General features: G+C 45.0%; 1 protein-coding gene and 1 pseudogene across 1 annotated transcript; both read right to left on the minus strand.

The window, feature by feature from the left end:
- Window positions 1-6,363: 6,363 nt before the first annotated feature.
- Window positions 6,364-13,511, minus strand: LOC128793747 (peroxisomal coenzyme A diphosphatase NUDT7-like; annotated as a pseudogene).
- Window positions 13,512-16,001: 2,490 nt separating this feature from the next.
- On the minus strand, window positions 16,002-21,590 carry LOC128793576 (hydrocephalus-inducing protein homolog). Its single transcript, XM_053952882.1, has 7 exons — window positions 21,425-21,590; window positions 20,942-21,083; window positions 20,073-20,294; window positions 18,737-18,897; window positions 18,126-18,226; window positions 17,195-17,549; window positions 16,002-16,394 (listed from the first exon to the last, which is right to left on the minus strand). Exons 2-7 carry the CDS (start codon window positions 20,987-20,989, stop codon window positions 16,127-16,129), a joined length of 1,155 nt encoding a protein of 384 aa, XP_053808857.1. The 5' UTR covers window positions 20,990-21,083; window positions 21,425-21,590; the 3' UTR covers window positions 16,002-16,126.
- Window positions 21,591-21,596: the final 6 nt, after the last annotated feature.

Here is a 21,596-nt window from a genome sequence, read left to right on the forward strand (position 1 = left end):
CCTTTACTACAACCCTCAGTGTGGATTGCTTCACTGGCCAACTTCAGCCATAAGGGATCCTGATTTGTGGCTGAGCCACTACCGTCTGCCAGCCGGTGGCTGAGGCGGGGAGCGGCCACTCGTGGCACGAGTCCGAGGGAGGAAGCACTGGAACTAGCCGGCTGGAAGGCTTCCTACCCCGGGATCAGGCGTGGCGTCACAGTAAAAAATGTAAGCAGGTCTAAAGGGTTATAATATATGCAAGTTTGGTTAGAAACCTACATGTTTACAGTCTTTGGCACTGCATAACTCACAGGGACAAAGCAACAAAGCTCCTATGGAGCTACTTCAGGATTTTATCTCCAGACATGACCTTAGTTGGATCTGCACTCAGAGGCACCAGGAAGCCTGCTGGGGCATGCAATTGATATGAAAAAGGGCAGGAGATCATTCTCCTTTAAAATGCCTTTATTAAAGTGACCAGCTCAGGTGGGGGCCCGACAGGTCACACACACGCTGCCACTGCTGCTTCCCGGAGTGGCACGGAGGAGGAGGAGTGCAGCTCTGTCCGCTTGACACACAGGCAAAGGCAGGGATTCCATCCTCACAGGAGCGGCAGGATTCCACAGTTTGACTTCTGGTCAGGGGTCCTCATTCTAGCACGTATCTCTGGTGGTTAAAGTGAGACATTAGAAAGGTTCCCGCGGACACTAGGACTGATTGCTCACCATTTGCCGTAGTTTGAGTCCTTCAATTTCATTGTGGCTCGCTGTTTTAGAGGTTTTTAGTGCTTCATTCTGTGTGTTTCTTCATCTGCATGCTGCTTCTGATGTCACTTCCTCCTCACAATCCCGGGTGCCATTTTCTAGGAAGCAGCAGGGGTGAGACCCGACCCGACAGGAAAAAAGGATTTCTAACAGGAGATGAACAATAGGTAGTTAACAGGGAATGAACATGGGGTGATTAACAAGGGCTGAACAAGGGGTAATTAACCAGGGGTGAACAATGGGTAATTAACAATCGCTTAACAACTGGCCATTAAGTAAACACTTTGTAATCTTTTAGAAATGACCAGTTTCTTATTCATAACACAATGAACTCAAGTAACCTGGGGGAGGGTGGCACGATGTTGTCACTCACTCCTTGTAGGGGATGCTAATTGAATAGAAGGTGTCAGTCTCTTATCTAAAAACTTTCATGCCTGTCCCCTGATGGACGGTGGACTCAAAAAGCTGGCGCCGAAGATGGCAGCAAACATCAGCAGTGTATTAAAGCCTTCTGCCTTTTCTCTGTTGCAATCCCACAAGCAGCACCACACAATACAGACTCCTTCCTCTCACACCTAGCTCCAACACCACCACCTCTCTCCTCGTAGCTCTTTATACCTTTTCTCTCACATGCATAACACGTGTGTGTCCCTTTACTCTTTTGTGGTTGAACTGAGGGGCCTAGAACTGGACACAGCACTCCAGGCTCTGGCAGACCTGTGATCCTATTTATCTCACTGCAAGCAAGGAAATCTTCAAGCTTTTGAACAAAGCACACTTTTGCTCAGAATAAATCTAGAATTCACCATGTCTACTTTTCTAATGGACAGCTTAACACAGCAGTGTCTGTATTTCTGGAACTGATCTGCACCAGCTGCAGATCTGATTCACAGTGCCCAAATGTAAATAAAATGTGTTTATATCCTGAGCTCCACAACCAGCGTACATCTCCAGCAACCATATGACTGCCCAGAAAACTGTGAACCATCTCCCTGCCCTGCTTAATAAGCCCTAATGTTTAATAAGTAAATGAAGTATTTAATATTTACAGAAATCAGGCTGCACCACTGTCAAATGCAAAATGGCCAACAGAGCATGCAGAGCTGCATTTCTGCCTCTGTGGATGGAGTTGAGGAACTCTCTGATGCCAGACACTTTCTGCAATCTGTATTTCTTAATGAGCAACCTTCAAAAGCAGAAAGTCAAAACTAGGATAAATACCACAGCAAATTCTAATCATTACAATTATGTTATAGATTTAAATGACAAGAATATATTTGGAAGACAGCTCTAAGAGCAAAGAGATCTAAGCAGCTGTCATCTTTACTTTGCAGCCCTGCAGAGCTCCTTCCAGGCTAAGAGGTTCTCACAGATCCAGAGGTCTTAATGCATTTTAGCCCTTTTCAGCCTGACAGTTGTAAAGAACGTGCTCCATCTCCTGCACGCACCTTATTTCTTTTCCTAAGGTAAGCAGCCGGTTGATGCCAGCCATAGAACATCAATTTCCGTTCTTTTAAAAGTATTCCACACACTGATGAGTCTTCATTTACACATATTGTTCATTTGTCAATTACTGAATTTCTAATTTAAAAGTTAATAGCTGAGGTCCACTAATAATGCATTCTGTAAGACTTCCATTTTTATCACTGAAACCTGGCAATAAACCATAGCAATCCCATTTTATTCAGTTTGTTTCCCATAAATTCTGCAAATCAGTAGTGTGGGTGATCTAGAAAGATGTTGCTTTTAGATTTAAAGTTACATGCCAATATTTTAAGAACAATTAAGAATACAGTCTAAGCTTTAAGGTCACTTCCCATCCAAAGCATTCTGTGAGTCTGTGATCTTCAATACAAGAAATGTTCAAATGTAATCGAGAGGAGAGCAAGAGACACAGGCCAATAAATAGTCATAATTGATGTAAAATATGGGCCAGGAGACCAGCTCCTTTAAAAAGGCCTTTATTAGGTGATCAGCTCTGGGTGGGGGCCCGAGGGGTCGCGCACACCGCCGCTGCTCCCTTCGGCGACGCAGAGGAGGAGCTGAACAGTTGTGCTTCACAGCAGAACTGGGGCTTCCGTCCTCGAGGGCGTGCCTAGGAAGACGTCTCCTGGCTCGTAGACTGGGGTCCTCATCTCGGTCTGGTTACCTTAGGTGGTGGTGACCTCCAAAACTTGATTGAGGGTATGGGGGAACTCTCCCCACTAAGTCCAGTCACTTGGTTCCTCGAATTTCCACGTTGGTTTGGTGTTTCCAGGCCCTTTTGTTGGATTCTGTTCTGCTTTACCTCATTTGCATACTGCCGAGGCTGTTTCCGGCCGCCATTTTGGGAGCAGCGGAGGCAATACCCGAGGGACTGAATAAGGGTACCAGTAAAAGGGATTCAAGGAGGGGTAACAGGGGATATTATAACAAAGGTACAACCTTAGTGAACATGGGGGGGGCATCCACAGTGGGAGAAGTAACTAGGGGGGTATTACAACAAGGGTACAACTGGAATGAACAGGGGGAGTAACCGGGGGGGGTATTACAACAAGGGTACAACTGGAATGAACACGGGGGCACAACAAATATGTAACTTTTACTGAATTCATTCATGACAATAATGATTACAGATCCCAGGACCAGAAGAGGTAAATATGCCCAAAATGATAATTCTGTTGCTACTCAGAGAACAGTGGTTCCCTGAGTAGCACATTCTGAAAAACAGGATGATTATTCTTTGTTAATGTTTCATTATTACTTAGATATTTTCCTTCCAAGTAATTTTATTTATATTTTGAAGAACGAACAAAACCTACAGAGTCTGAAATGCTAAGTAACAGTCAATTCTATAACACAGTACATTTAATTAACATCACAACACATAAAGAAATGTTGAATGTTGAAACTCAGAATCACATACACTGAGCATTCTGACTACAGAATGACAAATTCTGCAAGGGATCAGAACCAAATGAGATTCCTTTTTTCTCTTATTTCTTCAATTACATTTTGCAAGAGGCAAGGTTAGAGGGATAGAGGGGTTACCTAATGGCCCTTTTTACCATAACTACTTTTTTTTAAAATTGGAGATGATTTAACATGTACTGCTGTAAGAGCTGCATTGCTAAGGCAGCCTTCTAAAAAAAAAAAAAAATTACTGTAAGGTGCATCACACACATATTGACCTGTAAGCCCTCAAATGAAGTTCTTCATGAAAAACAGAAACATCTCCAAATTTTTTGTTTTATATACATTAATTTAGGCACAGGCTGAATCGAAGTAATTTCCTTTCTTAAATATATCGTCACCTACCTCCAACTTCTCTAAGCCGTGACTCAACAGTTTGGCGCCAGCCCGGCCCCATGGCAGTGGCCCGCTGGGCACGGCGGGGCCCTCACGGCTGTGGTGGGAGCTCCTCGCCCTCGGAGCGGCCCTCAGGGCGGCCGCCATGGCAGCGCTGCCCGGGATCGGCTCCTTTCGTTCTGTAAACGACAAAATTCCCCCAGCAGTGACAGAGCCAGTGGTTTTCCAGCAGTTCTCCACAAGCTGAACTGCTAGGAATGAAAAGAACGTTTTGGTTTCTCCTCACCCAAGCGTGCTTCAAACTATTAGAAATACTCTATTAAAAGTGATTTTCATTATATCACTAATGATTGTAAACTAGCAACTTGCTTATCAAATATGCATGTGATAAATGCTCATGTAAGTGTTCAATAGCAAAGGTCTGATTATTTGAGCACTCAAAAATACAGAAATGTCAAATGCTGAATCCCTGTACATTTACTAAAAGCATGACTAAAACCTCACTTTCAACTTCATGCCACTTATCTTTAGTTAGTTTTGTATCCTGCCAGTACTTTCTTGTTTTGATATAACCCTTTGCATGCATTTAAATGTCAGAAAAGCATATCTTATATCATAGTTAGAGAATATAGTCTGTAATTTATTTTTCTTACCTTTTCTCAACTGATCAATTGCCCTGGGGATTTGTTTATATGAAAAAGCACAAAGTGTAAATACACACATGTGCAAAACACTTTTTCATATTTAAAGCTATATCAACACACTATACGTATATATCCCTTTGCAAACAATAATACAAAGTACAGGAGCGCTTTAAAATCACTACATTCAAAATAAAAGTGAATAGAAATAGATTTTAGTAAATAGATTTAGTAGTATTCAGGTATAATTGCAGGAGTAGTTAAGAGAGAACCCTTTAAAGTTTACTTTGGTTAGGAGAGGTGCTCAGGTTGAAGGATTCCTGCCCCAAGAACCGTGGAAGTATTTTATCTGAAGATTGCCCAAGGAAAGAATTTCCCATGAGTAAATGTGTGACTTGCAGAATTGCAGTTTTACTTACAAACACTTCAATTATTTTTTTATTTCATCCTAGCCAAAAAAACCCAAGTCTTCTTTTCTTTTAACTTAAAAAGTCCACTGATATCAAACATAATGAATGCATGATATTAACAACATAACATTAGCCAAAAGAGCTCATACAGGAATAAGAAAGGTTTGATGGTAGGCACTGCATGTGCACAGGAACTGCCATCAGCTTTTCTTTATCACATTTGCATCTGTTAGTGACTGCAGCAGGGGCAGCACAAATGCAAACACCCACAGGAACAGCTGAGGGTTTTCCTTTATCTTACTCCAGCCTTGCACTAGGGCCCAAGATTCTGAGAGACACCGAATGCATTCAGCTCACCCTGGGATTCAGAACAGCTGTTCAGGCTTAGTGACACCTGGAGCTGTGCAGCAGATCTCAAATCCAGACTAAATCACTTGAGCTTTTAAAAACATCACCATTTGCAGTAAGGTCCTGAGCACTGTGAATGAGCTGCTAGTTCAGCACCAATGAGGGAACAAGGATTTCCAGCACAAGGAGCACCACGTGTCTGACACTGCCAGGGTGCCTGGTCAACTACACATAAGCATTTTTGTCCTCTTGAAGCCTCACCTCCACTTTTCTGTCCTGGAGAAGACTCCTGCCAGCAGCTGAGTGAGGTTTGATAACAAGACAGTCAGGGACAAACTTCAGTCCTGTTGCCTGTATCCTAGGTTTTCCATAGCCTACAGAATTGCCTTGTGAGAAATGTTAAATTAACCAGGATTAATTGCACATTTTAACCCACCCTCTTTCCTCCACAAGCCCAAGCAAAACAAAACAAGACTGTGAAAGCCTGAAACCTTTTGTATTTTTCTTGTGCATTCTGTAAGTGCTTAAAGATACCACACAAGACTGTATGGATCACGTTGTCCACATATGGCACATGTAAGAGGCAGACAGATCCCCAGAAGGTTTCATAGGTTAACTCAAACAGGAATTACATCAAATAGTATTATTTCATTATAGCCAAGGCAAAACACAGAAATACACAGAACAAAGACACTGAAACTGAGAAGGAACTGAAACAGACCTTTTGAACGTCTGTTTCACAAAAAATATTGTGTGCCTCTCACAACTCTTGAAAGAGATAAAAAATTACATTAATCTGGTTAGCGATTGTCAACTTGAAGCTCCCAATTCAGAAGAAATTCAAGTGTAGCTTTCAAAAAGTAAGTACAAAGGAAATAAACCAACTTCCTTTTTCCTCTTTCAAAAGAAATTAATTGCCTGACCAAGTTGTCACAGATTACTCTTCTTTCTTTCATGTATAGATGCATACAAATTAATGAAGTTATTATTGGAGGATGAAATTAAGTTATCAAGATCATAATCCACTTCAAAGGTACGTCTCTCTCCAAAAATTAGAAGAGCAAGAAATACAGCAAAGTGGGCAGTCAGTCTCCACATCTTGAATGCCCTTTTATGTTCCTGGTCATCATGTAAAGCAGTGTATCTGAGTTAAGTAACCTGAGGAGGTTTTGTAAGTGAAGGTGCTGTAATTTAAGGGCTTGACAAAGTACTCCAAAGGCATAACAAAAACCTTGCTCACTTCATCTGGATTAGGAGTGACCTGGAATGTATCCTCCACAAATCCTACAACTGGTGTCACCAAGTTACTCATCTAAAAAGAAGAAAAAACACAATAAAAAGAAGTAAAATTTAAAATATCATCAAGAAGCCTCAAACACTTAGGTCTGTATGAAGTAAAAATGTTCATTATTTAAAAAAAAAATTCATTGTTACAAAATGAGTACAAGACGGCTAAGAACTATTTTTAACTGCACTGCAATTTAGTCCCCCTAATGGCAAGCCATTTAATTTGACTTGAAGAATTTGAAATCATATTTTTGTGTTTGTCAAAATTGATTTTACAAATACTCTGTTCATCTTGTGTAATCATAGAGCAGTTAAAAAGGCTTGCCAGTTTGCTACAGAAGTAAAAAAGCATGCATGCTTTCTCATGGGTTGTATCTGCACACTGCGGTCACAGGGAAGATGTTCTCCAGCCAGCTCACTCCCCAAAACCGATGTGCAGTCATGAGAACGGCCACCCCCAGATCTCTCCTGAGACCCTCCCAGGTGGTGGTGCTTACAGGGGCTCGCAGCTCCCTGCTGCAGATGGCTGTGGCGTGGGTGACACAGCAGCAACCCAATACAAGGGACCAAGCCAAAGGAATAGAGAGGGATCACCTGTTTGAGTTCCAAGGAAGGTTTGTTTCCCCAGAGGATCCAGGAACAAGTGACGATAGCTGAGGGAAAAAAACCTGCTTCTAAGGAGGGGTGGGAATAAGGGGAGGACACAACCTTTTACCAATAGGAAGGCATTAGGGGAGGAGTGCAGGGTAAGGGCTTTCCAATAGAAGCCAACAAAGGGAAGGAGCAAACCTTGCAATCCAATCTTGCTTCAAGGAAGGGATGAAGGACAGGGAACATTCCAGAAGGGAACAAGGGAGGTACAAGGAGATTGACAGGTGGATTGACAGACACTTGGCGGGAAAATCTTGGGGTAAACAACTCAGGACTGAATCATTAGGGAAGCCAAATGGGGTACATGGAATGAACCATTGCAAACTTATAACAAGGAATATTTAAAACCTACTACAGAAGAACAAACTGTAAAAAACCAGACTACCACAATGGGTCTTCCTTATTTATTTTCTAAAATTCTGATTTTAATCCAGTTTTTCCATATCCTTCATCATATTTCTGTATTGTTTTCCTGGGATACATACGAATTTTCCAGGATATGGAAGTATTTTTCTGTAGGTATAGAAATATTATTGCAAGATATTTAGCCATAAAATGTAACACTTTTTGAAACACTTTATTTATGGACATTTTAATTTTAAGTGTAATCTCCTCTTATTATGTGGGGTTACCACATGTCACATGGGGTTGGTGGTTTAAGACAGGGACGACACACACTCTCAGAGCTCCATGCGACAACACTGAGTTTTATTGTTCGAACTCACTTTATGTAGGGGGTTTGAAATGCCCTGGTCTTAACCACTGATTGGTCCGATTTTCACATAGCCCAGCTCTTTGAGCTGTGAGATGTCTGCAGCTTAGGATGGAACACAATTGGGTGAAGTCTCTGTTTAGGTTTGAATGTATCTTATCTTTGTTCACCCAGGGACCAGATTATGGAACCGGGCTGGTTGCTTATTTATTGCCAAATTAATTGCCAGACTAGCTGTGACACTGTAGTGGTTTTGGTTCACCAATTTAAGATTTTCCCAGCCAACACACCAAAGAATGTGGCGGGTTTGGTGCTGGCCAATCACCAATACACTCACTTCCTGCTGTGAGATAGGATTAGGAGAAAGGCAAAGCAGGTTCAAAACTTTAAAAGGGTATAAATAAAGAAAATTTTATCAGAAGGACCTAGAAGGAAGAAAAAGTAGTAAGAATCAAAACAAACCCTTCAGAACACTTCTCCTCCCCCCACAACCTTTTCTTTCCTACTGACAACGTAAAGAAACCATACCTAAGATTTCCAGTCAGTTTACCACCTCTAAAATAGTGTTTCTTCAGTTCACTGAGGGAGAGAAGTCCCTCTTGTTAAGGTTATGGAGACTTCTTCACAAGAGAAAAAAACAGTTCTCTCGTGGTTCTCAAATGTTGTCACAAATAGCAGCCACCAAGGGAACCCTGCCATCATGAAATCCTTGTCGTGTCCACAAGCCTTCCCACAGCTTGTCGATGGGCCATGTCGACTTACGGGGTATTGTTTTAAAGATGAGCTGTTCAAAGGCAAAAGTTCTCACTGTCTATTTCTAAAATCATTGTCATCCCTGGAAACAGAGATCTTCTCTGGGAAGCACAGGACTGCTCTCTTTCTCAGTTCAAACTTCTCATGGGATCACAGCTATTTCACCATCTGCTTATCTTAGCATGGAGGCTTTTGCTCAGTATCAGTTTGAACACTTTCATCTCACTATAGTTTTGTTATAGATGGACAATGAGATGATTGGCTCTCGCAATTAAGGAATAACTATTGTGTGAATATTAAGAAAAGCTTTAGTGATGTATAGTTATGTTATTGTAGTTTAGATGTCCTCTGTTCTCCCCATAGTCCCCTTTCCCCCCACCCCCGTATTGTTCCCACCAGACAGCCTGGGTTGCCTAGGACGGGTAGGAAGAAGGCGAGCACATGTGCCCCTTCCATGGGGCAGCTGGGAATGGAAGAGCTTGTTGCTCAGGGGGTGCGGCATGACGACACCTGACCTCCAATCGAGTTACAAGAAAGCAACCTCCACTGATAAATGGCAGAGAAGAGCAGACTGACAGACGTTGGGAGGGGCCAGGCTTGGCTGATGCAACCCCCAGGGGTATAAAAGACTGAGCATCCATCTTGAAGATGAACCGACCACGTGGTGTCCATGAGGGCAGTTCCCAGCACTGCAAATTTTTCCTTATGTAGTCCTTTTGTTGTATTTTTGTAAAAGTTCAATAAACCTTTTAAATTTTCAAAGTGAGCAGTTTTTTTCTCACAGTTTCATGCGTTATAAGGAAAAAAGAGTCCTTTCTCCATAGCTTCCAAGAGGATTTCAGGTCCAAAACAAGCCTCTCCTCATCCCTCCCATCTGGGACTTAACTCTTTCGTCACTGAGCTCGATGTCTTCATGCTGTTCCTTTACGTGCTCGCGTCTTGTTCTTTTCTCTCAGTCGAGGGAGGATTGAAGCACTGGAAGGGTTAACATCACGCCTGCATCCTACCTGACCGGCCTCATAGTTGGTCTTTGCTTTTCTGCACGGGCTGCAGGGGTCTCTGGTCTCAGCCGCGCTGGGGGAGGGGGTCTGATGGCAAGATCTTCAGAACCGCAGCCAGCCCGGCTCTGGCCAGGGCTCCGCAGCCTCCCCCACCTCCCTGCCCGGCAGCTGCTTGGGCCCGGCCCGGCCAGACCGGCGAGCGGCCCGGGGAGGGCGGGGAAAGGGGCCCGGCCCACGGCAGGAGCGCCCGGCCCAGCGTGGCCGAGACGGAGGGCCGGTGCCGGCCGGGGCCCGCACCTCCTCAGCGACCGCAAAAGAAAGAGACAGGTCTCGCATTTTTTCGTCTTTAACATGTGTTTCACAGAGGCGTGAAACACCAGCTTCTCAGTGGTTCAATTACACAAAAAAGCTTTGCATCATTTCCCTGCATTTCCTCCCATTCCATACCAGGACACACACCTTCTTCCACAGGAAGCCAAAATCTACTGAAATCATAGTTTGTATTAAAATTCTTTAGGATGCATTGCTCGTTCTGTTTATTCACATTAACAAAGACTATTGTTTTGTAGAAAAGAGGAAGAGCAAAACAGTGTTTGTGGTATTTGATTCGAGTTTAGAAAGACTCCATCCAAGTCAGAAGCACCTGGAATGTATATATTGAAGAGCCAGAGTGTGGAAATCCTTAAAATTAGAGGGTTTTGGGAAAGCTACAAAAGGCAGGCCTCATAGACAGCAGAACTGCGATTAGAGCTAAGCAGTAGCCGTAAGATTTGTCAGCAGAAAAATGATATAAGAAGTAGAAAAGTAAGGACAAATAGAACAATGGTCCATGTATTAAAGCTTGTCTAGAAAACTCCCTAAGCTACAGAAAAGTGTGGATACTCTCAGCTCAGTCAGAGAGAAAGAGAAAGGTTTTCTAACCAGGCGACAGCCTGGGAAACAGTTGGGAAAGAATGTAAATAATTCTCTAATCTATCTTGTTATTCACATTGTTTATAGATATGTTCTGCCACTGTGCGTCATTCACTGCGCACCAATGGCGTGAGATGTTTTTACTCTAAGACCAATGAAATTAGTCTGCACGATGTTCTCTATATATAGAGCGGTGCATTTGAAATAAAGAAAAAAGCTCATTTTCTTAGCCTTCTGATCTGGAGTTCTCTGTTCACATCCTGCTCAACAGCGTCATCAAAGTATATCTAGCGAGATATTAGGAAGTTCCAAGCTTAATAATGGAGCTCTGTGCATTGTATCTTAAGGCTTACAAGCAGGTATTGTATTCAAAATAAGCGAGAATGGTTTTAACCAAAGGTACGTGTGCTTACAGTGGTTGGACAGAACTACTGGAAATATGCTTTTGCCTTGTGTGATTGGTCAAAAAGCTTTTAAAGTAAATTGTAACATTGAGTTCTTCGTCTGCTGCCAGGGTTGTGAGCTGCTGGCATCTTCCCATTGTCATAACCGTGTAATGAGGCCGATGCTGGAACACAAACAGCTCGAGACGCGTTCCTCAGCAGTCCCGTCCCGTTGGTGATTTGTACATAGACCCCCAGCCGGCGATACCAGAGTATCGTCTGACATGTACGATATTCGTGGTTTGAAACCCACATCATGTCTCCTGATGTAACTGGCTGGAAAACAGGGAAAATTTGATCCTTTTTACACACTGCCTCTGAACTATGTGGCTTTAAGGTTATCTGTACAGAAATTATAATTTAAGAAGTAAATTAAAGCTTTTTGCAATACAATTTCAAAAGTAATTCTTTCCTTTTTTAATGAGGAGACGATATGCTGATAGAAAAACAGGAGGCATAGTAACAAAGAGTTACCTGGTGAACGGAAATAGTCTTCAGAAACAGCAATTCCTCTGTTCTGTGGGAAAACTGTTCCTATGTAATACTGAACACTGTTAGAGAAATTGAGAACCTGTTAATTGTCAAATGGTGACCTACACTCCAAAGACACCTCTGGAAGTGTCCCTGCTAGAGGAAGATGATGCACACGATCCTGGTGCACATCCTCTCTGGTGCTCCCTCTCTGTCTGCACTGCCCTGGAGTCAGCAGAAAACGAACGAGACACCTGTGAGGCTACAGCAGCCTGCTGCAACCCTGCCTGGGTGAGTGATCTCTGCACAGCTCCAGGGATGGAGATTATACAGCCTGTCAGGAGCATTTGCTCCAGTTTTGGTCTGACCTTATTGTGAAGAGGATTTTTTTCTTGCATCTCATCAAAATGTCCATGCTGCTGCTGTGTCCAGTGCCTCAAGAAGAGTTCTGGTATCGTTCTCTCTCTGAGCCCCCAGGAGAAGGAAGCAGCCAAAACCCCTGGTAGCTTTCAAGCTGTGTAGCAGTCAGAGACCCTGCAAGGCCTCCATGGCGATCACTCGCCTAAGATAAGAAATGCAGAGTCATGATGAGTGGACCAAAGCAGCTCCTCTTCTGCCCTTGGACCCTTGTTATCTCTCTGTAAGGCTATAGGTCGTGTTCTCCTCAAACCCTGGCCATTGGACAATTCCTAACACCCCAGAACCCTACATAAACCCTCACCTCTGCCCAGTTAGGCAGAAGAGCTGTCACTGGAAGCCTTTGCAGGAGCTGCCAATAAACACACTGCTGCAGAAATCCATACAGACTTCTCCTCTCTCCATCCCTGCGTCTGCCGAGGCACAAAGCGAGCAATGAGCTGAAATCACTAAGAGCTGAATTCACTAGAGCTGAAATCACTCCAGAATTGCTCGCTAAAGTCACCTGCGGCTGAGAACTAGCCCAAGGCCCAGACAGGCTGAGCTGATAAAGCACAGCGCTATCTGGGATACCTACGGCAGCAGCTGCCCAGGGGGCTGGATGGACCCCTGGGACCCCCGGCCGCGATAAAGCTGAGCAAGCTCACCTCTCTCAGCCTGTCTGCTCATCACCCACTGGTTGTAGCCCCGTGACTGTGCTCCTGGCTCTCTGCTAAACTCTCACCAGGGCAGCGGTGTCTGTCTGGTACTCCAGAGTCACTGACTGGTGCCCCAGAGCTGGTCTCACAAATACCAAACACGGAGGGCAAGAGCCCTTTCCCTGGGCTCTACTGGACACACTGGCTGTGTACATGAAGAAGCAGCACCTCTTGGAAGTTACAGGTTTGAAAAGGTCACTGCCAACCACACAAAAGAAAAGCACCCAAACTTATTCTGTATTGATATGCTGACTCACTTCATCAATTCCAGGCATCAGCCTACAGATGACTTCCACCTTCTCTGGCTGAAGACCCACTTCTTCTTTAGCTTCTCAGAGAGCAGTGTCAATGTCATCTTTATCAGTGGCTTCCCTTTTACCTCCTGGAAAACACACTTCCCCTGGTGATCTTCTCAGCTAGAATGTCAAGGAGTGCTACTGTTAAATAGAACAAGGTTTATGTTTCTTATTGCATCCACAGAGATGCATGTTGGTATTGCAGCATCCCTTTATGTTTTATCTTTCCAGTCAAAGAAGCTGGAAATGGTGGTTAAGGTTTCTGCAGAACAGAAGAAATGTGCCGTAGCAAGAGTAGCTACCTAAGAAAATGCTGAGGCTATCCCCTGCTAATCCATAAACCCTCGCTATCAAAAAATACACTGTACCTGTACAGCATTGTGTAGTTCATAGTGGAACTTCTGCTTTAGTAGGTCAAAGTTTACATTTTGCATCATCTTGTTTGCATAAATGACAGATGAATCCAGACAGACAACTTGTAGAGCAAGATTAAAATACTCTAAGAGGAAAAACTTCTGAAAGACACAATTAAATAACATACCTGTGCGAGAGGAAATAACATTTTGCTTCAGCCCAAAAAGGTTACGGAGCAAAAGAATGAAAATGGTTGGTTCTGTTTCCTATTTGTTATCTATAGTTAGGATGTGTTTTGTTTAACTGGTTGGGTGTTGTTGAGAACCAGGAGAGGGGCATGATTGAAGACATGACCCAAACAGGAAGAAGGATGAGAAGGGAAGGGACAGAAGATTTTGGTTGGGAGAGAGCCTAAGTTCCTGAGTGGCCATTCAATGGGAAAGGGGACAGGGATCACCCCCAGCCTCAAAAGGGTATAAAGGATTGCCATTTTGTCAAAGTACGTGTGTGTGTGTTTTCACCTCTCGGGAGTGTTATAGATAAATAATGAGATGATTTGCTCTCGCAATTAAGGGATGAATATTGTGTGTACATTAAGAGAAGCTTTATTGATGTATAGCTATGTTACTGTGGTTTGTTGTTTAGATGTCCTCTGTTCTCCCCATAGTCCCCTTTCCCCCCACCCCCGTATTGTTCCCACCAGACAGCCTGGGTTGCCTAGGACGGGTAGGAAGAAGGCGAGCACATGTGCCCCTTCCATGGGGCAGCTGGGAATGGAAGAGCTCGTTGCTAGGGGGCAACACCTCACTTCCAATCAAGTTTCAAGAAAGTAGTCTCCACCAATAAATTGCAAAGAAGAGCTGACTGACAGACGTTGGGAGGGGCCAGGCTTGGCTGATGCAACCCCCAGGGGTATAAAAGGCAGAACAGCCACACTGTGGGTGAGACACGTGGCAGGCAGCTGTGGAGGGAGGGCTCCCAGCGCTGTTATTTTTCCTTATTTGATCCTTTTGTGGTTTTATTGTAAAGGCTTAATGAATCTTTAAAATTTCAAAAAGTGAGCTCACTTTTTTAAAAAAGTGGAGGGAGACATGCACCCAACTCAGTTGACTCATTCTAAATGAACAGTTATTTAGTTATTGCTTCGAAGACTGTGTTCCCTCTAAACTGCATCAAAAAGTGAATTATATCTAAGATATCTTTAAGTACATTCCAGTAGTAGGCTTGTGCATCAAGGATCAGTAAAAAACACATTTACAATCAGTGTATCATCTGTATAAATGTGATTATTTGTTTTTTTAAGCAAGACCCAGCAACAGAAAAAAAATAACTGCTGAGTACAGGCAGTTGATGTGAAGCAGGGATGGAAAACAAAAGTTGTAAAAGGAAACAAAATGCTGGCAAAAGAGTTCTGAGAGCCTTAGATTTTTGCCTTTTATGTATTAAAGGGAGAAAAGAGTAATATTAACTGCAGACTAAAAAATCACATTTAATAAAGCTGCACTGCCTTGTCAATTTCTTTATGTAGGTAAATGTGAAAAATGACATTCATTTGTGTTAAAATTTTAGAAGTTTAATGATAATGAAAATAGTAATGAAAATAGTAATAAAAATTAGGACAATAAGAAAAAAAAAAAAGAAAAAAAGAATTACAGACGTCCAGGTCCCTGGCATTCCGCCAAAAGGCACACCTTGCTAACAAAGGATTCCTCCTTAAAAGCAATAGCCTATTGCATATTCATATATCTCATACATGATTCAAACATTCCTTTCAAAGTAGGGTGTTTCTGCTTAATTTTAGCTTCCCCCCCCCAGTCTTGTAAATCAACCTTCTTGGTTCCTCGAAGTCTGAGCTTTCGCGATAAGGAGGCAATAATTCTTCTCTTGAAATCTTAGTGTCTTGTTGCTGTTATGTCTATCCAGATAGGATAATGTGAACAATGTATTGATTATCTTTTCCATTCCTTGTGCTAGTTACAAAAAATATCTTACATCACATAGTTTCAATTTTAATATTATGCTATAGCCTAAAAACTATATTTATCACACTACTTAAAAGAGATTAATACAGCATAACTTTACAACATAACACATACAGTATTCATTTTAATATTTGCAAAGAGCCAATCATGTAATATGCCTTTTTCACAGTAAACAATCATTGCTGTGGAAGTTACCATTCCTTCACAGGTTTCCATGGACCCAGCATGTTCCTGGCACACAAACAACAGAATCATAGTGAAATGAATGGGCAAGGAGACCTGCTCCTTTTTAATTCAGTCTATTTAAAAGTTCCTGAGTTGTCATTTCACGTTGCTGTCCATAGTTCTCTTCCAAGTCAAGTAAGGCTGTGGTTGGGTATCTGGTTCTGTTTGTTTTTGCTGCCAGTGTTGTTGTTTGTTTGCCTTGTTATACACACTGGCAAAGAACTGTGACTCCTTTTCCCATATCTTTGCCTGAAAGCCCCTTAATTTTGAAGTTATAGTAATTTGGATGGAATGGGGTCACATTCTCCATTCCAGAGAGATCCTGCAGACACCTGTCTTTCAAATCAAGACAACCTGACGATTAGCAATTTATTAACGGTTGTTTATTAACAATTAACAATTAATTGACAATTATTAATTGTCAGTTAACTATCAATCTAATGAACAAGTAGTTAATTAATGTAGGTAATTAAAAGATAAGTTAGATGTGTTCACTGGAGCTTGGAAGGGTAGCTGCAGAGGTCTCCGGTGAAGGGTGGGAGACCATCAGCAGCAGAAGGCACAGTGTTGCCAGCTCCTGCCAGATACTCCAGCTGACATAAATGCTGTCCCTCGGGTGTTGGTTTCCTGAGCACCTCCTTCTTGGGTCCCTGGCCTTTCTCTGTCTGCTGTAATGGTTCACCAAGACTCTTCTGCTCCTGGGATCTGCCTTTCACAATCACCTGCCCCATCTTCTGAGCTGGCTTCAGGTTAGGAATCCTAGGAAGAAAGGGACTGGTATTAACCAGATGAGCATTCCCAGCCAGCTACTTTTCTGTCTCCTTGCAGAGCACACACTGTTGCATCCTCTCTCTGTGCAAGCAGCAAGCAGCAAATTAAATAACTGCACTTGCTGCATGGAGGCTGCAGAGGTGCAAGGACAGGAACATGACCACTTAAGTGCCTGGGGACCAACTACAGCACACGGGGTTCCATGTAGAGAAGCAGGCCTTGCTTGTTCCAAAAGGAAGCAGAGCTAGGGACTGGCTGGTTCCTGGATCTCTTGTTCCAGATTTTGCAACCCTCCAGGAGCTTAATGTTTCATACAGTGTCTTTTCCCAGTGTCTCCCTACCAAGGCCAGATGATGGTCTTTCTGTGCTCCGGTGGGTGTTTCTGCTGCCTTCTCTGGGGCTGCCTGGCTCCAGGCCCACCTTCCCATCCCAGTCAGAGGGACTGATGGGAGGGTGTTAGGGGACGAACCAGGCTGTGCTTGGTGATGCCCAGCAATAGGATGAGAGGCAATGGGCAGAACCTGATCAGGAAATTCCACCTGAACCTGAGGAAGAACTTCTTTCCTGTGCAGGTGACAGCTTGCCCAGAGAGGGTGTGGAGTGTCCCTCACTGAAATTATTCCAGAGCCCTCTGGACACAACCCTGTGCCACGTGCTCTGGGATGACCCCGCTTGAGCAGGGAAGTGGGACCAGATGACCTACTGTGGTCCCTTCCACCCTGTCCCACCCTGTGATTCAGTGATACCCATCAGAAGCATGAGTTGGCAAGCGTGTAGACGTTTCCCACCTGCACAGTATGGTGGTCTGAAACATCCCCGTGCACCTCGGGGAGAAGTGCACATGAAAGGTCTGCTTCTGGCCAGGAGCAAGGATGCCATGGTAGGGGTTGATGGAGAACAGTGGCAGGCCATGAATGACATCTGGGAAGATTTCCAGGGAGGAACCGACACGCTTTGAGTAGAGTAGCTTCTTGGAACAGTCCTGCTGCTCAGGCTGCTGCAGCTGCTGCTTGTAATACTGCTGCTGCTGCAGCTGCAGCCGCTGCAGCTCAAAAAGATGCGTTTTAAAAGGATGCTCCTGCTGCCACCTAAAATGATGCAGCAGCTTTCTGCAACGCCTTAGAGTAGCAGAGAGGCACGGACCTGCAGAGAGGAAGAGGACACCTTTCAATGACAAAATCCTGTGTTCCCAGCAACTCTGCCTCCTGTGCAGGTAGGTGGAAGAGAGCTGGGTGCACTTGGAGCATCCCTGGCCAAGTACTTTTAGCAGGAAACAGAGCGTCTGGGAGCAGTCTCTGCCTGCAGCACACACTCCTGTGTCAAAGCAGGAGAGTTGGTTTTAGACAGTGACTTTGCATGTGCCCTGGAGTGGGGAACTGCACACAGACAGTGGCTACAGGTCAGCTCACTTGTTACACCACTGTTTTTCCCAGTCTCAGACTTCTCAAAGGGATGACATGACGTCCCCCTTCCCAGTCCTGACCCAGCACATGGCTCTCCCCAGAGCCCGGCTCAGTCCTTTGCAGAGCAGAAGTGGCAGAGCAAGAACAGAAGGGGCTGAAAGGCAGATGGGGACAAGGAGAAACCTTTCCAGCTGCAACTGGGAAGATGCTAATGAAAGTGGACGTGTGGACAAGGATGAAAAAGCAATTCATATTTTGGAGCGAAGTGGCAGAGTCTTCTCCCCAGGCCCTCAGCTACCAAGTGAAATGCCCTTACGCATCAGAGCAGTTGAGAATGGCTCCTTCACTGCTTCACTGTCTGCAGCTTTCTCCCAGGAGTATTCCAGGGCTACCTTCCCCGTGTTGCATAGCCTGAAACTGAAAAGCAAGAAGGAGGAATAACAAAAAATATCCAATAAATATAAAGCAAGTAGTACAGTAACATTGTCTGAGGGACTCCTGGTACCACTTTCTGCTGAGGAGCATCTTTTTCCCCAGGCAACTCTGCCATGCTCAGACTGCTGTCCTGGGTGGTCCAAAAAACTATTTCAAAGTCCATCAGTTTAAGAGGAAAGGGCCAACATGGTGCCCAGGACATCAAAGCTAAGGGGCTTACTCTGGACTTTAGGTCTTGGTTTGACTGCAGACTTATTCTAGAGCAGATGAGGACAGGTGACATGCAGTGAAAGCAAACCCATGGCTGTTTTCAGCAGAAAGCTTTGGCAGCATTGAACCTCTCCTGAGCACCATCTCCTGCTTGGCTTTGCGTGCACGTAAAAGGGCCTGTGCTGCTTTGGGCTGGGGCAGAGTTCTGGGAAGCAGTTCTGGGCCAGCCCTGGGCAAAGGCAGCTCCCGCTCGCAGGGCCCTGCCTGGCCTCCAGCACTCACGTGGTTGTCCTTGTCTGGAAGGGCTTGGTATCCTTGAACTGAACCATGACCGTGTTCAGCTTGAACTGGGCGTAGACAACAATGGCACTGAGGTACACCTCGACCTCCTGGCTGCTCTCCTCCACCACAGTGTGAGCCGGTTCTGGGACTGTCTTGATCACCTGCAAACAGAGGAGAGAAGAATCACTGAGCAGAGCCCAGAAAGTCAGGCTGGGAAGGGAATCTTCTGGCCTCCAAGATCAGCCTCATAGAGGGACTAGAAAGGACCATTCACTTTTATTTCCCTGGAAAGATGGCAAAATTGGGCCTGCTCTGCTACAATAGTTGTTTCTACCCACTGATCAAAGCAGTCACTACCACAGCTGTTAATATCCCCACGGAGACTATAGCTGTGTTCCAGTCCCTGTACTTCAGCCTTGTAGAGGGACTGACTCTTTACCTGGTCCCCTATAAATCCAGCAGGTCTCAAAATTTGGTTAAGTTTCCCTGCTGGAGCTCTGTGGATGAAGAACCCCAAGACTGAGGAGTTCTAGAAACCACCTTTTTCTTCTTGTCTTAGGAGAAAGTGCTCTCCAGATGTCTTGTGTGAAGCAACAGCCACACTGCTGGGAGCTGGGGATGGGCATTTTGGGATGTGAAAGATCTCACTAGGAAAGTCTCCAACTGCAGATGTTCTGATAGAAAAGAGGATGGTTTAGAGGCCTTAAAATGGTCCAGAAACTCAGAAAGAACCTTCACCCAAGATGAGTGTGCTTGGCAATAATGACAATAAAAGCAAGATCTCTGGAGATGATCCTTCTCCGGACTCCTCCATACTGTCATACCGTGCCTGGACTACTCCATGATGAGATATCCCACACAATACAGAGACCACAACCAAATTCTCTGGCATCCAGGCAGACAAAACTTGGGGTTCACCAGCACATGCAGGAGAAGTGGATTCCTCTCCACTTCAAAAGAAGAGACGGAGTGCAGCAGACTTAACTCCTTGTTGGTAAAAAGGCACCAAATGAGGTGAAGAAATTTCTAACACCATAAAATGGGATAAAATAATAAAACATTGTCCCCCATTCGGCAGGGGCTGCAACACTTGTGCTTGTGGCACAGACTAATGGTTTGTGTGTGGCTACAGGTCTCTTGTCAAAAGGCTTCCCCCTCTCTTGTGAGTGTATCTGGTCCCTGTGCATCCACCTCTCCCCTGGAATGCACTGCTGGTGAACCTCACAGCTGTCCAATGTCCAGAGGAAGCAGGAGCTGCTCGGCCAGCAGTGAAGGTGTTACGGTGGTTCTTTTTGTAAAAGCTGGGTTGGTTTTTTTTGGCCATTTTGCTTCTTACCTTCTCTTTTTTAGGCCACCTGGCTGCCAGGTCTTTCCTGGTGGTATCCTTCCACGTGACAATGGACATTTGGTCATCCCAGTCAGGAACCTTCCTTCGTGGCAGCTCAAAGTTGATCTTGGTCACCTTACATTTCACAAGGTGCCTCCTGAAGGTGGCTGAGACATCTGATTTCAAGGTCACTGTGATGCCCTTGGCACAGCCAGGATGGAGGTGTCCCACCTAGGGAAAATCAGGGAGTCAAGACGAAACTGGAATTTTGATCCCTGCCAAGGTGTCCTGGCTTGACAAGGAAGTGAGTTTTCTCAGGAAGTTGGGGTCAAACCAATCAGTGGTCAGATTTGAATATTGACACCTGGTGTGACCACTGAAGACATTGGAGATGCCTCTGAGAACACAGGCGGTTAAAAGCAGAGAACTCCCAGGGGAACTCTCTCTTTTGTTCCAGTCAGTGAAGAGCTCAGACCTCTCCTGCCCAGCCGCAGGCTGGGTGGGGAAGGGGAAATCATGCCACCTAGGAGAGGTAGGCCAGGGGGTGAAAGGACTGGAACCGGGCCAGCCCCTGCAGACGGAAGGCCAGGACTGCCAGCAAAAAGGACTGATGTGGCAAACAGCTATGCCAGGAATCTGCACCTCAGAGTGGATTGATGTGAAGTTTGATATCCAAAAGTATGAACAGAAGGTGCCACCTCCCATAATATGAAGCCTTTTCTGCAAGGCTGGCAGCCTTGGCCCAGCCAAGCCAGGGACTGCATCTCCTACGTGGCACTGCAATGGGCTATCACTGGTATGTGAGGGTTCCCTGTCAGCTCCTGGGAACACCAGGGCAGGCTTGAGAAACAGGGAAAGGCAGAGCAGTCCACGCTCACCTTGGGGGAGAACTGGAATGGGGCTCCTGCCTCCCACTCAAAGCGCATGACCTTCGTACGGGTGTGGTTGGTGATGGTGAAGGTCCTGCGGCAGCCCTTCCAACAGGACAGTTCCCAAACTGGATGTGATTCACTCTGACAGCTGTTAAGGAGGAAAGCAAGAGATCTCAGCATTCAGGGAGCTCCACCTGCTCCCCTCACGTGCACAGACACCTGCATGTCCAATGCTTCCTTGCTCCAAGCCTTCCTCCCTCTGGAGGAAGTGCCCCAGGCAGTTCCCCATCCCACCACTTCCAGGGAAACACCCTGACACATCCCTAAGCCAGCAACGTGCAGCACAGCACACACTGCTCTGCATGCATGGCTGCCACCCCACAGGCCACCAAGTCCCGTGTGACAGCCCAGGCCTGGCTAGAGGGAGGACACACATAATCAGACATTTTCCTCTTTCTTGCTACACCTTGGCAGCCTCTCCTCTCTTACCATCAATGATGTCTTTCTTCAGACTGCTCGTAGCGTTCCTCTCCTGGGCGTCTTCTCTAATCCACTGAGGGTGAATTCATCCTTGTGGCCTTCACCCCCAGCTCTATTAGGTTCATGCAGATGTCCTCCACTACAGACCAAATCTTCCCTTCCAGACGTTGAGCCAGGGTAG

This window comes from Vidua chalybeata, chromosome 11, assembly GCF_026979565.1.
Source record: "Vidua chalybeata isolate OUT-0048 chromosome 11, bVidCha1 merged haplotype, whole genome shotgun sequence".
Classification (NCBI taxonomy): Eukaryota; Metazoa; Chordata; class Aves; order Passeriformes; family Viduidae; genus Vidua; species Vidua chalybeata.